The 15,830-nt window shown below is 37.8% G+C and overlaps 1 protein-coding gene across 1 annotated transcript in view; it reads right to left on the bottom strand.

The window, feature by feature from the left end:
• Positions 1-15,830, bottom strand: part of Dpyd (dihydropyrimidine dehydrogenase) — an 835,953-nt gene that overhangs the window by 236,033 nt on the left and 584,090 nt on the right. Inside the window, exons 17-18 of the mRNA XM_031375299.1 lie at positions 5,070-5,190; positions 3,768-3,887 (exon numbers count right to left, since the gene is read on the bottom strand). Of these exons, the coding sequence (XP_031231159.1) occupies positions 3,768-3,887; positions 5,070-5,190 (241 nt within the window). The remainder of the gene's footprint in view (positions 1-3,767; positions 3,888-5,069; positions 5,191-15,830) is intronic.

Here is a 15,830-nt window from a genome sequence, read left to right as displayed (position 1 = left end):
GGAAAACACACATATTTTAAAATAGCAAGACTGAGGACAGGTCTTCAGAATGGAGTACAAAATCCTTTCCCTAATGTATTTAAATGGCAACAAATAGACATTATCTAAATTATAGGCCTCCTGATTCCTTTTGCTTAAGAAATGTACTTTTGTCTGAGTAGTATAACTTCAAAGGAATTTGACATGAGACACAGTGAAACATATTTCATTTCATAATGTATACATGCTTATCATAAATGTACAAAATGAAAGAAATAGACCAAATAACATTTATTACAGCTCTAATCAAAACATTGTAGAATTTGCCCTATTTTTTTTTAACATGTCAATTGCAAGGGTCAGAGAGATTAAGGGCACATATTACTCTGGCAGAGGTCCCTGGTTCAGTTCCCAGCATCCATGTCAGGAGGTTCACAAAGGCCTGTAACTCCAGCTTTTTAGATCTAAGATCCAGGGATGTTAGATCTTCAACAACTCTAGAGCCACTACACTCAGATACACAGCCTCATGCACTCACACACAATCAAAAATAAAATGTTAAATATGTTGATTACAATCATTAAACTTAACTATTTATTTATTTATTTATTTATTTATTTATTTATTTATTTATTTGGTTTTTCTAGACAGGGTTTCTCTGTGTAGCCCTGGCTGTACTTGAACTCACTCTATAGTCCAGGCTGGCCTCAAACTCAGAAGTCCTCCTGCCTCTGCCTCCCAGGTGCTGGGATTAAAGTTGTGAGCCACCACCACTTGGCTAAACTTAATTCTATAGCACATACATGATTCAAAAACAATATTTGTAAAACAGTGCTTTATAAACCAGAATAATCATGTGAGAAACAACTCAATTTGATTAACATTCCTTAGCTGAGTCTATCTTCCCAATGGGCATTACTGCCCTTTGTTCCTTAAATGGAACATACTACAGCCCCTAATCCCAGGGCTCAGGGATCACTGAAGAAAGGGTTTAAGAGCCAGAGACGGTAGTTAACACTTAGAAGGAAACAGGGTCTTCTTGACATAGTGAGGCAGCTGCATGCATGAATTTGCAATGGTTACAAAAGTATGCCCAAAACCTATGCAAGCCTGAGGCAGACCAAATTCCAGCACAAAGAGGCTACATATGTGGCAAGAAACCTATCCCTGGCCAGGAGCTATGGGCAATTGTAAGTTGCTGGGAGAGAGAGAGGGAGATTTTCTCTAATAGTAGAGACCCTGGTAAGTGGACCATAATCCAGTGGAAGACCATACTTTCAAGAATTTTTGGTGTAGATAGATTAAATCTAGATAGACTTTTAAAAAATACAAAATATTGGGTGGATTGAGGGATGGATAGGGCATGAATATGATCTAAACACATTGTACAAAATTCTCAAAATATTAAAAATTAAAAGAAATAAGAATATGTAACTACGGCCTAAAAAGATGGCTAAGTATGCCTATGTTGGTCTTGTAAAGGACTTAAGTGGTTCCTAGCACCCAAATCTGAAGGCCCCTGGTAACTCCACTTCCCGGGATCAGATGGCCTTTTGTAATGTCTTCAGGCACCTGTACTTACTTGAATAAATCCACACTTAGATATACAACCACATAATAAATAAATAAAACATTTAAAAAATTTAAAGAGGAAATTTGAAAAATGCCAGCTAGATATCTTTTCTCAAATAATATTTTTAGCAACACATAACTTCTATTTCCAATTCCATAAATAATATTCGGAACAAAATATAAAGCATGAATAATGAGCTAGACAATATATGGAGAGCACCCTTCTCTGGCAGTATAGGTATGTGCTGTTAGGTGGCTACTTCAAACAATTATTCAGCTCTTCTTGGTAAAACTTCAGGTCAAATGGTTGTAAAAAATTGACACTTTGGTGTTCTGAAAAAACCTCTGGGGAGGTACTAGCCATATGTGCCACCATTTGTTTTTCATCTTGTAAAAATATCCAGCATATTTTGTCTTGTTTTCTACATCCTACTTTGAATTTTTGACAACTACGTCTAACAGAGCAGCAAAAGAATTTGGCTGGAAGTTGAAAGCAGTATATATTTTTTTCACAGTTTTACAAGACTAGGTTTTATATGATGTGAGCCGAAGATGCTTTGTGATAGCCCTGGCTTCTGCCCTAGAACATCTTATCATTACCAGTTTAAGCTGCTTTTCTGGTCCTATTTCTTTTAAACTATAGCACGCATTTCTTTAACTGAGAAAGACTGTGTTCGTTTTGTCCAAATAAAGGCTATTTTCAAAACAGATTGTGTAGTGTGGATGAATTTCATATAGAATCTATTAGAAATGAGGGACAGCCCCCTTAAAAATGTGAGGGACATTTTGTTGTTTAAAATGAGAGTTCCAATACCAGCTTAGCTGAGCTTATAGCCCAAGCGAATATTTATATATGTATTTATAAATCTCAGAAATGGAGTTTCCTGAAAATGCTAACAGGCCCTAAGGTACAGCTTGTGTTCAGTGTATGTATGCTTAAAGACTGAAACATGAAAGACTCTTTCTAATGTGGTAATTTCATAGTTTTATTAGACTGAGTTATAGCAGGGGAAAGTATTCAGAGATTGCAGTTTAAATGAGAAAACGTGGATGGTGTTACTTATATAAAATACTACCTCAATAGTTCTTTTATTAATTTTTAATGCCCAGCACCCTCTGTGACCTCCTTTATTCTCTTGCTGTCAACATGACAGGCTGGAAGAAAAATTGAAATGAGCTGACAGAAAATGTAGCATGCGTTAAGGCTCAACTCCAGAGTCTCTCGCCTCTTTCCAGAGCCCTTGCTAACACAACCTGTGCTGTTCCACATTATAGGACTAGTTAAGGCTCCGTTTGATAGTACAGGGGCTAAACAGGAGCTGCTTGTCAGATACGGTGGCTCAAGCAATCAATGAAAAGCATAATATATCCCATGCCCTTGTACTTTTACCTTGGCTCAAGGATATGATTTGACCTTGCAACAGACCTCTCTCAGCACGGGAAAGGCTTTGGTTGACAATCCTGCCTCTTCTGAAAGTGCAGTTTGGTATGATTCAGCAATGCCTTTCTTGAACAGTGGGACACCATTATTTTATGTATATTTACCAATTTCTCTTTCACCAAGGAAACTAATCCCCATATCAGTACAGTCAAGAACTTTGCAGCTTTGTCTCTGCAAGGCTGAGTTCATGTTGTCACAGCAACAGAGGATGGAGGGCAACAAGACCAGAAGGGACCTTGGAAGAAAACTTCTCTCTCTTTTTGAAATGCAAGTGCAAGAGGATGAGAAAAAAATATATATTCAGAAGTGTGAGGTCAGTCCACTGTCTCATCAGCTGAAGCCAAATACTGTGCTTTAACAAACCCTTAAAGCTCAGTTGTGAAATCAAGGCATTTTAAATACAACAGATATTAAGAGTTTAGGAAGGATAGAAAGTGATTTAAGATTATCGAAAAGGCATTATATTTGAGGAACTATTTTCTCTCAAAAGTCTGTGGTATTAGCTTTTAATTATAAGGGGCAGTGCAGCCATGCTATTGAGAAACTCTGAAGAAAGCAGAGATCAGAGGAGAAGGGAGGAAGCATAGTGTTTTCTGATACTGTCTCATCTCATCCAGTAGTGACTGGAGCCTCTTAGTTAATTTGTCCTACTAGAACAGTTAGGAATAGTCATTGGTAATTAGTTATGTCAGAATATAAGATCATAAAACCCATGACACTCTTTATCGCTCCTAATGTCTAAGGAAATAGAATGTAAAGAAAGAGCCAAACCCACCTGATACCCCTCCATACGTAGTCCTCTTTCCAATGCCCACAGCAGGCCAGGGTGTGCCATCAGCTTTCAGTCCCATCAGGCCTGAGACTGTGTTGGTGGCTGTAACACCATCGGCTCCACCTATGGAAAACACGTGACTATCATCTTTAGATCTTGAAGAAAGAATAGTTGAAACCTATTCAGGTCTGTGCAGGTCAGAATTTCTCCCTCCCCCCTTTGGATATTTTCTTTATTTACATTTCAAATATTTTCCCCTTTCCAGGTCTCCCCTTCTAAAACCCCCTATCCTCCCCCCCTTCCCCTGACTCTATGAGGGTGTTCCCCCACCCACCCACTCCCATCCTCCCACTCTGGCATTCCCCTACACTGGGGCATACTCTTCAAACTATTCCACAAAATAGAAACAGAAGAAACATTACTCAATTTGTTCTATGAAACCCAGAATTTCTTAACCTCAAATGTCTGCATGCGCTTCACTATTCCAGTTACACTTAAAAGTCAGATATTTTTTTTTAAAGTTTTATCTACTATGGCTTCAATCTCAAAATCATTAGATGGGTGTTTGGATGAAAAAGTTTTCCAACCAGTGTGAGTTTCTGGGTAATTTACAATGTCTTTGCAAGTCAGGGTGCCATTACTGTAGAATGAAATTACGTCCAATTGATAAAGCTTTCTATTGACTACATGATCTATGCATTCAGGAGATGTTTATTATGAAATTGTGTAAGACATTGATTAGGCTTCATTCTAACAAATGCAAGAGTCACATAAGTTATTTCATTGTGGATATGGCTGTATTTTTTTCAACCTTACGACAGATGCAAAAGCTATTACTTAGTTGGTACATGCTAACATCCTTAACTTTTGAAGTCTCTGCTAGGACTATAGATTTGTTTTGTATTTCATGGGTGCTAAGATGTATAAAATATGATTCTGTATTTATTTTAAAACTAGGTATATGACTTATACATTTATGAAATCAAGTAATACATTTCTTATATTTCTTTTTTTTTTTCTTTCTTTCTTTTATTTATTTATTTATTTATTTTTTCTTTTCGAGACAGGGTTTCTCTGTGTAGCCTTGGCTGTCCTGGAACTCACTCTGTAGACCAGGCTGGCCTCGAACTCAGAAATCTGCCTGCCTCTGCCGCCCAAGTGCTGGGATCAAAGGTGTGTGCCACCACCGCCCAGCTTTATATTTCTTAAGAGATCAATATGGATATACATATGTAAGTGTGGAAAGGCTCTACAGCACTGGGGCAGCATTGGTAACTGGGAACTTGTAGCACTCTCGGCTCTTACCTTCCTTCGCTGCTCTTGCGATGCTTACAATATCAGTGACATTTGGGGTCAACTTGGCAAAAAATGGAACCCGAACAGCTTGCCTAACCCAGCGACAGATGTTCCTCACCAGCTCTGGATCCTGTTCAAATAGGTCAGTTAAAAATAGAACCTAATTAACGAATTGTGATCAAAATGTGTCCCGAAACAATATCAAAGCTGTGCCTGTGCAAGACAAGTACAGTTGACCAGAAACCGCCTGATACACTTCTCAGATTGCTCCTCAAAGGCTCATTCAGTACAAGGGTAGTCCAAATCCATTCTGGAAAGGTTGAATTTCTCAGTGGAGTCTTTGGAAAATAAAATTCTGAAGAAGCAAATAGGGGAAAAAAAAGTGTCTCATTTTCAGTTAAATAGTATCAGGAACAAAATATAAATGTGTGGTTGAAAGTTCAGGAATGATAGAATTTCTAGTATCTTCCTTAGTGGGAAGCCTAAAAAAAATTATTTTTTGAACTGGTGAATGGTATCCAGTGTGAAGTCTGTTATTTTCACTAGTGAAGACTGACTCTTGTTGAACTGTATTCAAAAGAAACTCTGTGACTTAATCATCTACTTGAATGCAATTTATACATATGCTAAAATGGATTATCAGCCTTGGCTTACACATAAGCTGCTCAATGACAATCAGCTTGCTTTTCTAAGTGCTACTAAGATAAGGGAAGGTTTCAACACTCTTCTCTTTGAAAGAATTGATCACAATGACAAAAATGAAAGAAAATATAAAAATGCCCCTTTTTAAAATCAAGAAACAGACATTTTCCTATGCCTATTTTCTACAGTTTTTCAAGCTTTTCTTTTCTCCTGGGGCAAGTATTATTTTGAAGTATATATCCACCCTTCCCATTGAAATAACTTTTGGTAGTAATTTCTTTGATTTCAATACACTCAATAGTTTTTTAAATTATTATTCATTAAGTTGAATGCAAAATGTATTCTGACAGGCACTGATAATGTGCTTAGATAAATTTCCTTAAAATATGCAACAGTAATTCATTATTGAACTTGGTAATATTATCTTAGCAAGTTAATTTTTTTTGGATACAAAAGAAACCAGAAAATACAGACATATATTTTAAGTATAAAGTAGTCAGCATGTATCTCATTTGTTATTAATGTTTTTGGGTTTTAAAAGTGATTTGCTTTGGGTATTTTAACCTTTTGAGTTTGTCTAAAATGAAAATTTTTAATATTATAACCTTTAAAGGAACCTTTTCACTTGGTTTTAGCATGCTTTGATTTGTCACTCCACATTGCTCTAAAAGGAATGTGTTTATATGCTGAGATACTACATCAGCAAGGTCATTTCTGTTGATTGTTATTTCAGTTGAACCAAACTCAACACTTTCAACAAGAAATCTTTGGCATAGCTTGTTCACTTTTCAGAACAGTAATTTCTTCATTAAACATAAATATTAAAAAGCACTATATGGAATGCTCTGTGGGGCACACTGTGCATTATGAATAGTAAAATTGGGAGATTTAGCTGTACAAATTCTAACTCATGAAAATGGAGATCTGCCCTGGCCCATGCAATGTTCATGAAATATTTATGGCCACTGCATCTGTATTGTGATGGCAGTTGCATCCCTGAGACTTTCATTTCTAAGCTATGAATTTCCATGGGACTTAGCCTAGAAATGACAGTAACTCCAGATTATATGAATTGCATGTATTCTGTGACAGTGTTCTTTAAGGTAGAATTGGACAATAATTTAAAGATCACTTGAATAGCCTAATATACAGAAGGTAGCCTAGTACAAATTACAAAAACATACTTTAAATCTTATTTGGTTCCAATAGAGTAAACACTAATAACCCGGCAGAGCTTCTAAGTGGCTTTCAATACTATTGACATCCATGTATTTATAATTTACTTTGAATATTTGTCAGAGATTTTCTTTTCAGTTTTATTTCTACAGGTAGACTTCTTTAAGCAAATGTCTAGTAGACATTACTTAGAAATTTGGAATTTCTTCAAGTTTGTTTAGTTTCCTAACAAACATACATACAGGTGTGTTTTTATAGGTGTAATTGCATCAAACCATCTTTTTGTATTTTGAGATAGCATCATTTGACCTTCTTAAAGTTCTGTGATGTTGATGTATGTATTTACAAATATTTGCCTTTTAATCTTCAACTTAACCCAAGCCAGCTAGCTGTAATCACCATAGCGGGCTAAAATCTGAATTAAATTCTTGAGAAATTTTAAGACATTTTCTGTTCAACATTATTGTGTATATATTCTAATTCAAAACAACAAAAGGCCCAAGATTAGTAGCATCATCAAATAATGTTATCTATTTTGTGGGCTTAAGGATGGACTATAACTGTTCATGATTTCCTCATTTCCTCAAACTTTTGATATGAAATTTAAACTGTTCAGGCATACAGGCACACATATACAATCATACATACACACTATATTGTGATGCTTGTTAACGCTTTTGTTATTCATATGAATAGCTGAACATGCTCCAAGCAACATCACATCATCACACTTCCTTGTAGCAGACATAAGAGTGGCATCAACACCAGAAAGACACTGATGTCCTTAAGGAATTAGTGACAGGTCTGGGGTGCAAATGACACTTTTAAGGGTACCACATGAACCAAAGGTGCCAGGGAACTGTTTTGAAGTACTTCAAAGATGATAAGCACAGCCTAGAGACACATTTGGCCCATTTGACAACTGTCATGGAAGCCAGTGCATGCATGAAACCCCAGCACTTGAGAGTCTTGAGGCAGAAGAAGTGCTGTGAGTTCAGGACCACCTTTGAGTATTTAGTGTGTATCAGGCCCACCAAAGGCTACATAGACTCTGACTCAATGGAAAGACTGAAGGCAGCAAGGGAAGGAAGGAGAGAAGTATTCAGAGAGAGAAGCCTATGTTTGCCCACAATGTATGTCCTCTTGGAGAATATCCTACAAATCTCACAGAATGACCAAGTACAAACTAGAAAATTTAATGCTGCACTTGCCCCTTGCATAGTTTTCACTGTCTAAATATGACTGTCTGTAAACTTTATTTTCTAAATTAAGCCATAAATTTCTAATCCTAGTAACTGCAGTGTCTCTAGCTCTCTGCACATAGAACCCGCCCTTCCAAGTCACAGGTGCTTGGGATGCCATCCCTGCTCCTTGGCAAGCACTGGTTGCAGATCTCAGTAGTGAGACCTCCCCACACCTTCCCCCTTCAAAGAAAAGCACTCCAGTGTGAGGCTATGTGCAGTTCTCAAGAAGCTAAAATACAAGTGAAGTTTTTGACTCGAAGAAACATTTCTCTCCAATTTACCCGGTAATTTTCAGTCTGTACAATTCTTTTTCGAAATGGATTTCTTAGAAGATGGCATTTCAATGAATTCACTGAAAAATGTTACCAGTTATAAAATGTTTTCCACTAAGAAACTCCTAAGTCTTAATTCACATGACATGACAAGAGCTGGATAGCATTTTTATTATGTCTCCTTCTCTGATGGAGAGAACTAGGGCCCTGAAGATCAATCCGAGTGCTTATTTCATCGTCTTAATTTTCTTTCCCATTATCATGTTCTAAACCATCATCTCCTTTAGCAAAATTGCTCCCTAAAGTGAAATTCAGCAATCACTTGTAAACCAGAACTATAAAAGGATCCAGTTTCATTTATACCTGTGAGACCAGATGTAAGTGTAAGGTAATAGGAAAAGGAGACAAATTTATCTTTCTATGTCAATAAACTAGGGCAGAGTTCACTATTCGAGGTAAAGGGACTAGTGAATGCAAAGACTGTGTGTCGGCATGGAGACGCTTTGAATGAACTTATGTCTTATCGTATGTGTTTCTTACTTAAGCATTATCATAGTGGTACAAGTATTCTTGTGAACTAAGTCTTCATAGTTTCTTATTAAAGCAGTCCTATGCTTAGTAACTATCCAGAAATTCCATTCAATTATATATTCAACAGGTAGAATGACTTCATCCCAAACAAACATTTTTCCATGAATGATGCTAGACACTTTTTCAAAATTGTTCTACACTGGAGATGAACCCAACACTGATCCATTTATACATGACTAAATAAAGGTACAACGAATATCATCTAATAAGGGTCATCAGAGACAAAAAGAAACAAACCAGGGAATCATGCCACAGTTTAATATCAATTGAAATATATATGCTGAGGGAAGGAAGTGAAGGAGATTCAGCCATTTACACAAAATTCTACAAAAAAGAAAAACTATATCAGTGGGAAGCAGAGCATTGAATGTTGGGTCTAGACTAGTTCCAGGATGTGAATAACTGGAGAGTGGAATAGAGCAATTTGTTGAAAGTACTAGAAACATTCTTTGAAGTGATGTACACAGTGGCCAAAATATATCAAGCTCTATGGTTTAGTGTGTTCATTGGATATATTGTGTTGTCATAACTTCATCTAAACTTTATTTTTATAAGGGGATTCACACATGGAGAGGCAATGAGGGAGGGGCTTCTGAGCAATGTGGATTCTATTCTTCTAGCAAATATTGTTGACCACATGTCATTGCATATGGCCAGTGCTGAACACAAGAGGAATGAAGCAAGGAAGTCAGAGTAGATTCAGAAACACAATCCAAGTGATAAAGTACATGATGGACGTAAAACGTTGCTAAAGGATATCAACACAGTACTTTGTTGTTTCAGATTGTTTAAGAATATGTAGCCCAGAAACTGGGACCCAGTAGGCATTCGTGAAATGGTGTTGGATTGAGAGAATTTATACTGGTAAAATTGACAATGACTTTTTTCTATTTAATTTGAAGGAAATAGCATAATAAAATTATTCAGTTCAGGACAACTGAATTATTATTTGAAATGTCACACACTTGGGTTTGACAAAAGAGATTTAGGGATATATAAAACATAAGCCCTATTCTTTAAAAGCTGACAGCTTTATTAGATGCACATAACAAACACATGCTATGATTATAAAATATAACATATATACAATTCACGTGTGTATGTGTACATATGTATATATTTTAGGCTAGAGGTTGAATCCAAGACCTTTCACTTGCTGCACAAGGGCTTTACTACAGAGTTCCACATCCATCCAGTTATTTGGGTGTTTTTCAGAGGATCCCTGTGCCTAAAGCAGTACAAAATATCACAAAAACTGTACTTTGGTCCTCCTCTCAAGATAGTAGCCATATGCTTATTATATATGTATTATATACCTCTCCCTTTCCTTTTTTCTTCCCCATCCCTCTCCTCTTTCCTCTTTCTCTCCCTCCTTCTCTCTCATTCCCCCACACCCTACCTCTCCAAAATGTCCTTTTCTTGTGTCTTGTTAATATCCCTCATTGAAGCTGCAAGATCACATGGAGAACCAAGTGTTCTATCCTCCTCAGGCCAGAATCGATTAGCAAATAACTGTCTCTATAGTATGTCCATATGTGTGTTTTAAATACATTTGTCAGCGTGGTTAAAACTATTGTTTTTATTTCCTCTTTCTCTCTACTAGCCTATGAGTCCTTTTAAGGTCATATGTTTCTCCTCTAATCTCTAAACACAGAGCCCAAGACACTATGAATCTCCTTAGATATTATGTTCAGTGACAAAACTGAAGACTTTCTAATTGTGCATCAGGATTACATAACAGGTTACAAAAAAATGGCTATAGAAACAAATCAGCAATATTTTTGTTTTTAGATCTACAACAAGAGGATTCAGCTGAAAGCCTTTGGCTGTTATCCATCAGCAAGTTAAACTATGAGGAGGTCTCTTGACCTTATGAAGGCTGGAAACTCAGTGACACCCTACAGAATGTCTCCAGCTGCTGAAAGCTTCTTCTGTCTGAATCTTTATGGTACTGAGCCATCAGTCTTCAACCTTGACCCTACATCAACTCTTGGATCTTGGTCCCTGAGGGTCTGCTGGAGAAGGCAGAGCCTATTTATGGTCATGCAAACTGAAGGAGGGTTTATTTTTATTTTTATTTTTTCAAACACAGTCCCTGTGACTATGTCTTACTGCCATTTGCTTCATGTCTCTGGTACAGCACGGCCCTGGCATTCTTGGTGTGGACACTTTCCATTACCACTCTGACTCTGAGGCTTTCAATTGTCCTCATAGGGGAAGAGTCAGAAAGTACACTATGTCTCCGTCTCTGACTCCTGATTGCCTAGGGTTCTTTGTTTGCTCCTTTCACCCTCTGTCGTGACTTTCAGATCCTCCCACTCACTTTCCACCAGCTCATTTCCTCTGTGCTCCCAAATGACAGCACTAAGGGTTATAAAATTGGAGAGGTTGTCCTGCAAGATACCTACCTCTGAACATCTGTGGTCCACAGTTCAATGCACTAGCCTTGGGGAGGGGGCTGCCCCTTATGATGTTATTTCTATCACTATTTATCTGTGCAATGCTTTGACTATTGCAAGAATTCCTCTTATGAATCAAAGAAACAAGCTGGGTTCAGACTCTGGAAGTTAGATGAAACATGTCAATTGCCACATCAGTCATTTTAATTAGTAGGAGTCATCCGCCTTGGAGGTGCTGAGTTACAAACCAGGATATGAAAAGGCTTTAGAAAGTTCTTGCACTACAGGCACCATAGCTACAAATCTCATCCTCTTCCAAGAATAGACTACTCCTGTTCTATGCATATATGAGCTGATGATCTCTCATGGCTCACTCCTCCTCTGTCTCAATTTGGCTTTTGAACTGAGGTCAGGTTCTTCTAAGGGAGGTCCCAGCCAATAGCAGTACAATCATTCTACAAGTGACTACCATTTCTGTCCAACAGTCAGCTCTACCAGTAGGATATCAGTGGCCTAATGCTTGCTCTGCATTGGGGCAGCAAGGGAGTCGTCAAATCTGTAACCTCAGATGATATCCTACATTCCTGGAACATAAATAATTCTGTCTCCTATTCTGTGCTTTCATTAGGACTAGTTCCCAACATACCTTTTACCCTCCTTACTCCAACATGGGACAAATTACTGGAGGACTCAATTGCCAGTGTTGCCTCTCATACTATTATCTAGAGTCTACTTATTAGCAAGGTGGCCCAATGTAATCTAGGGAAAACAATATATGGAGAAACAGGTGATGCTCAGTCTGCTGACAGCATCAGTATGTGTTCAAAACTGTGGACCTGCTGAGCTCAACTGAACCCCAGTAAGTATCCTAATCACTGCTTAGAACATATTAGGAAAATGTCAGTGGGCAATAGTGTGCAAGCAGCTGATTGGACTACCATGGATGGATTCATTTTGGATAAAGGCAACTGTGTATTTACATGCATAAAAAAGAGTTTTTATTCTGTGTTGACCTCAGGCAGCTTGAAATTTGTTTCCTTAATGTAAAGCATGAATGTAAACAGTATAACAATTGATATTTTACACATCTGTTGGTCTATTCACTCAGCTTATGTTTTCCTAGGCTAGAGTTAGAAAACAACCACAGGCATAAAGCTTCAGTATTTTTATAATCCCATATTGGTGTGAATGATTAACTAACCAAGGGAGAATGCTGGTTTAATACAAAGTACAGTGCCCTGGAGTACCACTGTGCTGATAGACACATTTAGGACGAAGACCGTCTAGGGAAGTCATGCTTCTGTCCTGGGAACTTGATGAAATTCAAGCAAGAAGGAATTACTACTGAGGCAATTTGAAATAGCATAGCAGACAAACTTCAATCCCTTGACAATGGATGATGTCAGCTAAGGAGAACTCATTCATAACAAGTTGATGCAGTTCCTCAAGGAATTTCTTCCCACTGATGCAGTAAGAGGAGAAAAGAAAGATCTAGATCGTTTTGGCTTGTTTGTTTTTCCAGATCTTTGAGCTCATTTCTCTCTTTGAGTTAAAATGAGATGCCAGAGTGATGTGACCATGTTAAGAAGACTCCAGGTGAAATATGGGGTGGAGAAGGTTTTGTTGTAAGTTTGACATTTATAAGCTCTTGGCATAAAACTTGTAGATATTACATTTTATTCAACCTTGTGAGCATTCCTGAATCTATAGGTTTAATTACGTGCAGTTGAGTATCTGACTTTAAGAGTACATGACTTAAGGTCTGTGTCTTAGTCTCATCTCTGTTGCAGTGATCAAGTACCTGAGTAAAAAGAAAAACTTAGGAGAGCAAGGATTTATCTTATCTCATAATTTCAGGTTGCACTCCATCATAGCAGAGCAGTGACTTAAAATAGCTAAGCATTTCACATCCATAATCAAGAGCTGAGAGAAATAAATGTATGCTCAGTAGTCAGTTAGCTTTCTCTAATCTTACAGAGTCCAAGGCCCTTTGCAGGGAATGGTACTAGCCACTGCTAGTGCGCTGCTTTGTCACACTTCAACTAACCCAGTTAAGAAAAATCCTTCATAGCCATGCTCACAGGCCATCAAGATCTAGACAATCCGTCACTGAGATTCTCTTCTTAGATGGTTCTAGATTTCGGCAAGATGACAATTTAAGCTAGCCATCATATTATGCATTACAGTATGTGGGAGGGGGTAGGCAGGGGTGTGCTATATAAAAAGGTGGTTGCTTGTTTGTAATGTCTTCTATATGTCAACAAAAGAAAAATGTGACCAGATCAGCCCATGATGAGTTTATTACAGACATATGGAGAGATAGACAAAAGTGACAGAAAGGTTTTGAGCAAGAAAGAAGCAGTGGTCTGTCCATCATCTTGAAGGGCAGGCAGCTGCTCTGGTGTCTTACAATTTGATTCTATTTTCCTTTAAGATGGATGTCCATTACTTTAAGGACTAGTAACCATGATACTGGGGCTGGACAAATGGCTCAGTGGGAAAGAGTGCTTACTGTAGCAGTGAGAACACCTGAGGTCAAGTTCCAGCACCTATGTAAACATAAATAAATAAAAAAAAAAAGACAAGTGTGATCACATCTATCTATAACACCAGCACTGTAGGGTCAGAAGCCAGAGGCTCACTGGGGCAAACCTACTTCCTGGTTCCATGGGAGATCACAAAGAGAAGAGCATGGAACCCCAGAGCCTCTGGAGTCAGGGACAGAAACACAGATAGCTGAAACTTGCTAGCTTCCAGTCTTGCTCCAATTTATTGAGATGCACCCTCTCAAAGAAATAAGGTGTAGTGTGGAAGAGCAGAATATTCTGTCTTCTTCAACAGGTTTACAGAGCTAGAGAATAAACCTATGGGATGTCACATGTGAGGCTACTACTCTATCACTGATCTATATTCTCATCTCTCTTTTTAAAGCTCTTCAGTTGAGATAGATAACTGACCTTGGTTCTGCAGTCCTCAGACCTCAGCTTCCTAAGAAGGGACTATAATTCTAGAGCACTCAAAACAGCTGAAGGCACTGTCTTCGCTACTCTCTAGCAACTGAAAAATAATTACTCGAACTAAGTTTACTTATACCCATTACACCATATTCAGCCAAAAGCATTTGTTCTGCCACCAGAAAAGTGATAAGCATTCATGTGGTGGCATGTGGTGAAATGCATACAAAGGCCTCTAGAGCAACTCAGTGGTTGACAGAAATCTGCAGTTAGCAGGGAGATTCTTGGTACGTTTCTCTAAACTCCGATGGTTTCTGCCTTCTCCACTTCTGTAAGACAGCTTGTGGCCAGAGTCTGGTCTTATGATTAGGAGTTGGTATAGGCACTTAGCTACTATCCAGTATGGAAGGGTATGAATTATTGTTTCATGCTCCATAAAAACCTGTTGACTTCTTTTGATTTAACCTCTAGCTGCCTGAGTTTAACTTGAGATATATCTGGTCCAACAAGTAGAGGCCAAGGTTATCAGGATACATGTTTTCCGTATTAGTTTGTATGTCAGATATACTTCTCACCACCTTTTCTTAGAAAGTAGCCATGGGCCTCTGGAAGATATCAGAGTAAAGCATCAACTTTGTCTTAAAACAACAATGATCCCCTAGAACTGAAATATAATTTCATTTACGGCAGTGAAAATTTACTAGAATCAGTATACTATCTAAATGGTCTTTGGGATTTCAACATGCCTCTCTATTCCTCTGTAAGTCCTTTAGCATCTGAGCATGTTAAAATGAGCAAGCCCTCATGCAATTCAAAAGACCTTTGCAGAAAGAAAGGATGTATACAGGCAGATCCAGGGAAGCTTGATTTAAAATGTATTAGGAGTGGCTATGATTTCTTATAAGATGGATACATAGACAGAAGATGGTAATATCGCCCATAAGGGAAAATATCTTGAGGCACTGAAATTAAATGAAAATACGATACCCTCTTCACTTTGAATACCTGCGTGATTACCAATTCGACAAGGATCTTTCATTTATCGCAACTCAACTTTACGGAAGTGCCTGAAGCCTGCATTGTTGATAAGACACTTGATGAAGCTTGCATAGGGGAAAACCATCTTCACACTGCTTGATATACAGAATCGTATTAGTGCTAAAACAGATGGGTATTTACTTGTGCTGTATTCAACAAATGGAAAGTACCCAGAGACTGCTAAATTTAGTTTAAAACTTTGCATTTTTTTTTTTTACATTTAAAAAGAAGAATTGTGGTGAACTTTCCTGGATTAAAAATTAACAGCTAGATGTGGCAGGAGCTAATTAGATGTTTCAATAATATAGATCAAGGACTTGCAACATAGCTAGAATGCTATTTGATATCTTTCTGTCTGCTAATACCCAGAATATAAGCATGCAATCTGTCGGCCTTTCTCTTGCTTTTTTTCTCTGTGTTTGTCTGTCCTTTTCCATCCCACTTTTTTCCTCCC

Source organism: Mastomys coucha, unplaced genomic scaffold, assembly GCF_008632895.1.
Source record: "Mastomys coucha isolate ucsf_1 unplaced genomic scaffold, UCSF_Mcou_1 pScaffold16, whole genome shotgun sequence".
NCBI classification, from domain to species: Eukaryota; Metazoa; Chordata; class Mammalia; order Rodentia; family Muridae; genus Mastomys; species Mastomys coucha.
Note: the sequence above shows the minus strand (reverse complement) of the source record. Positions and strands in the feature narration are given on the sequence as shown.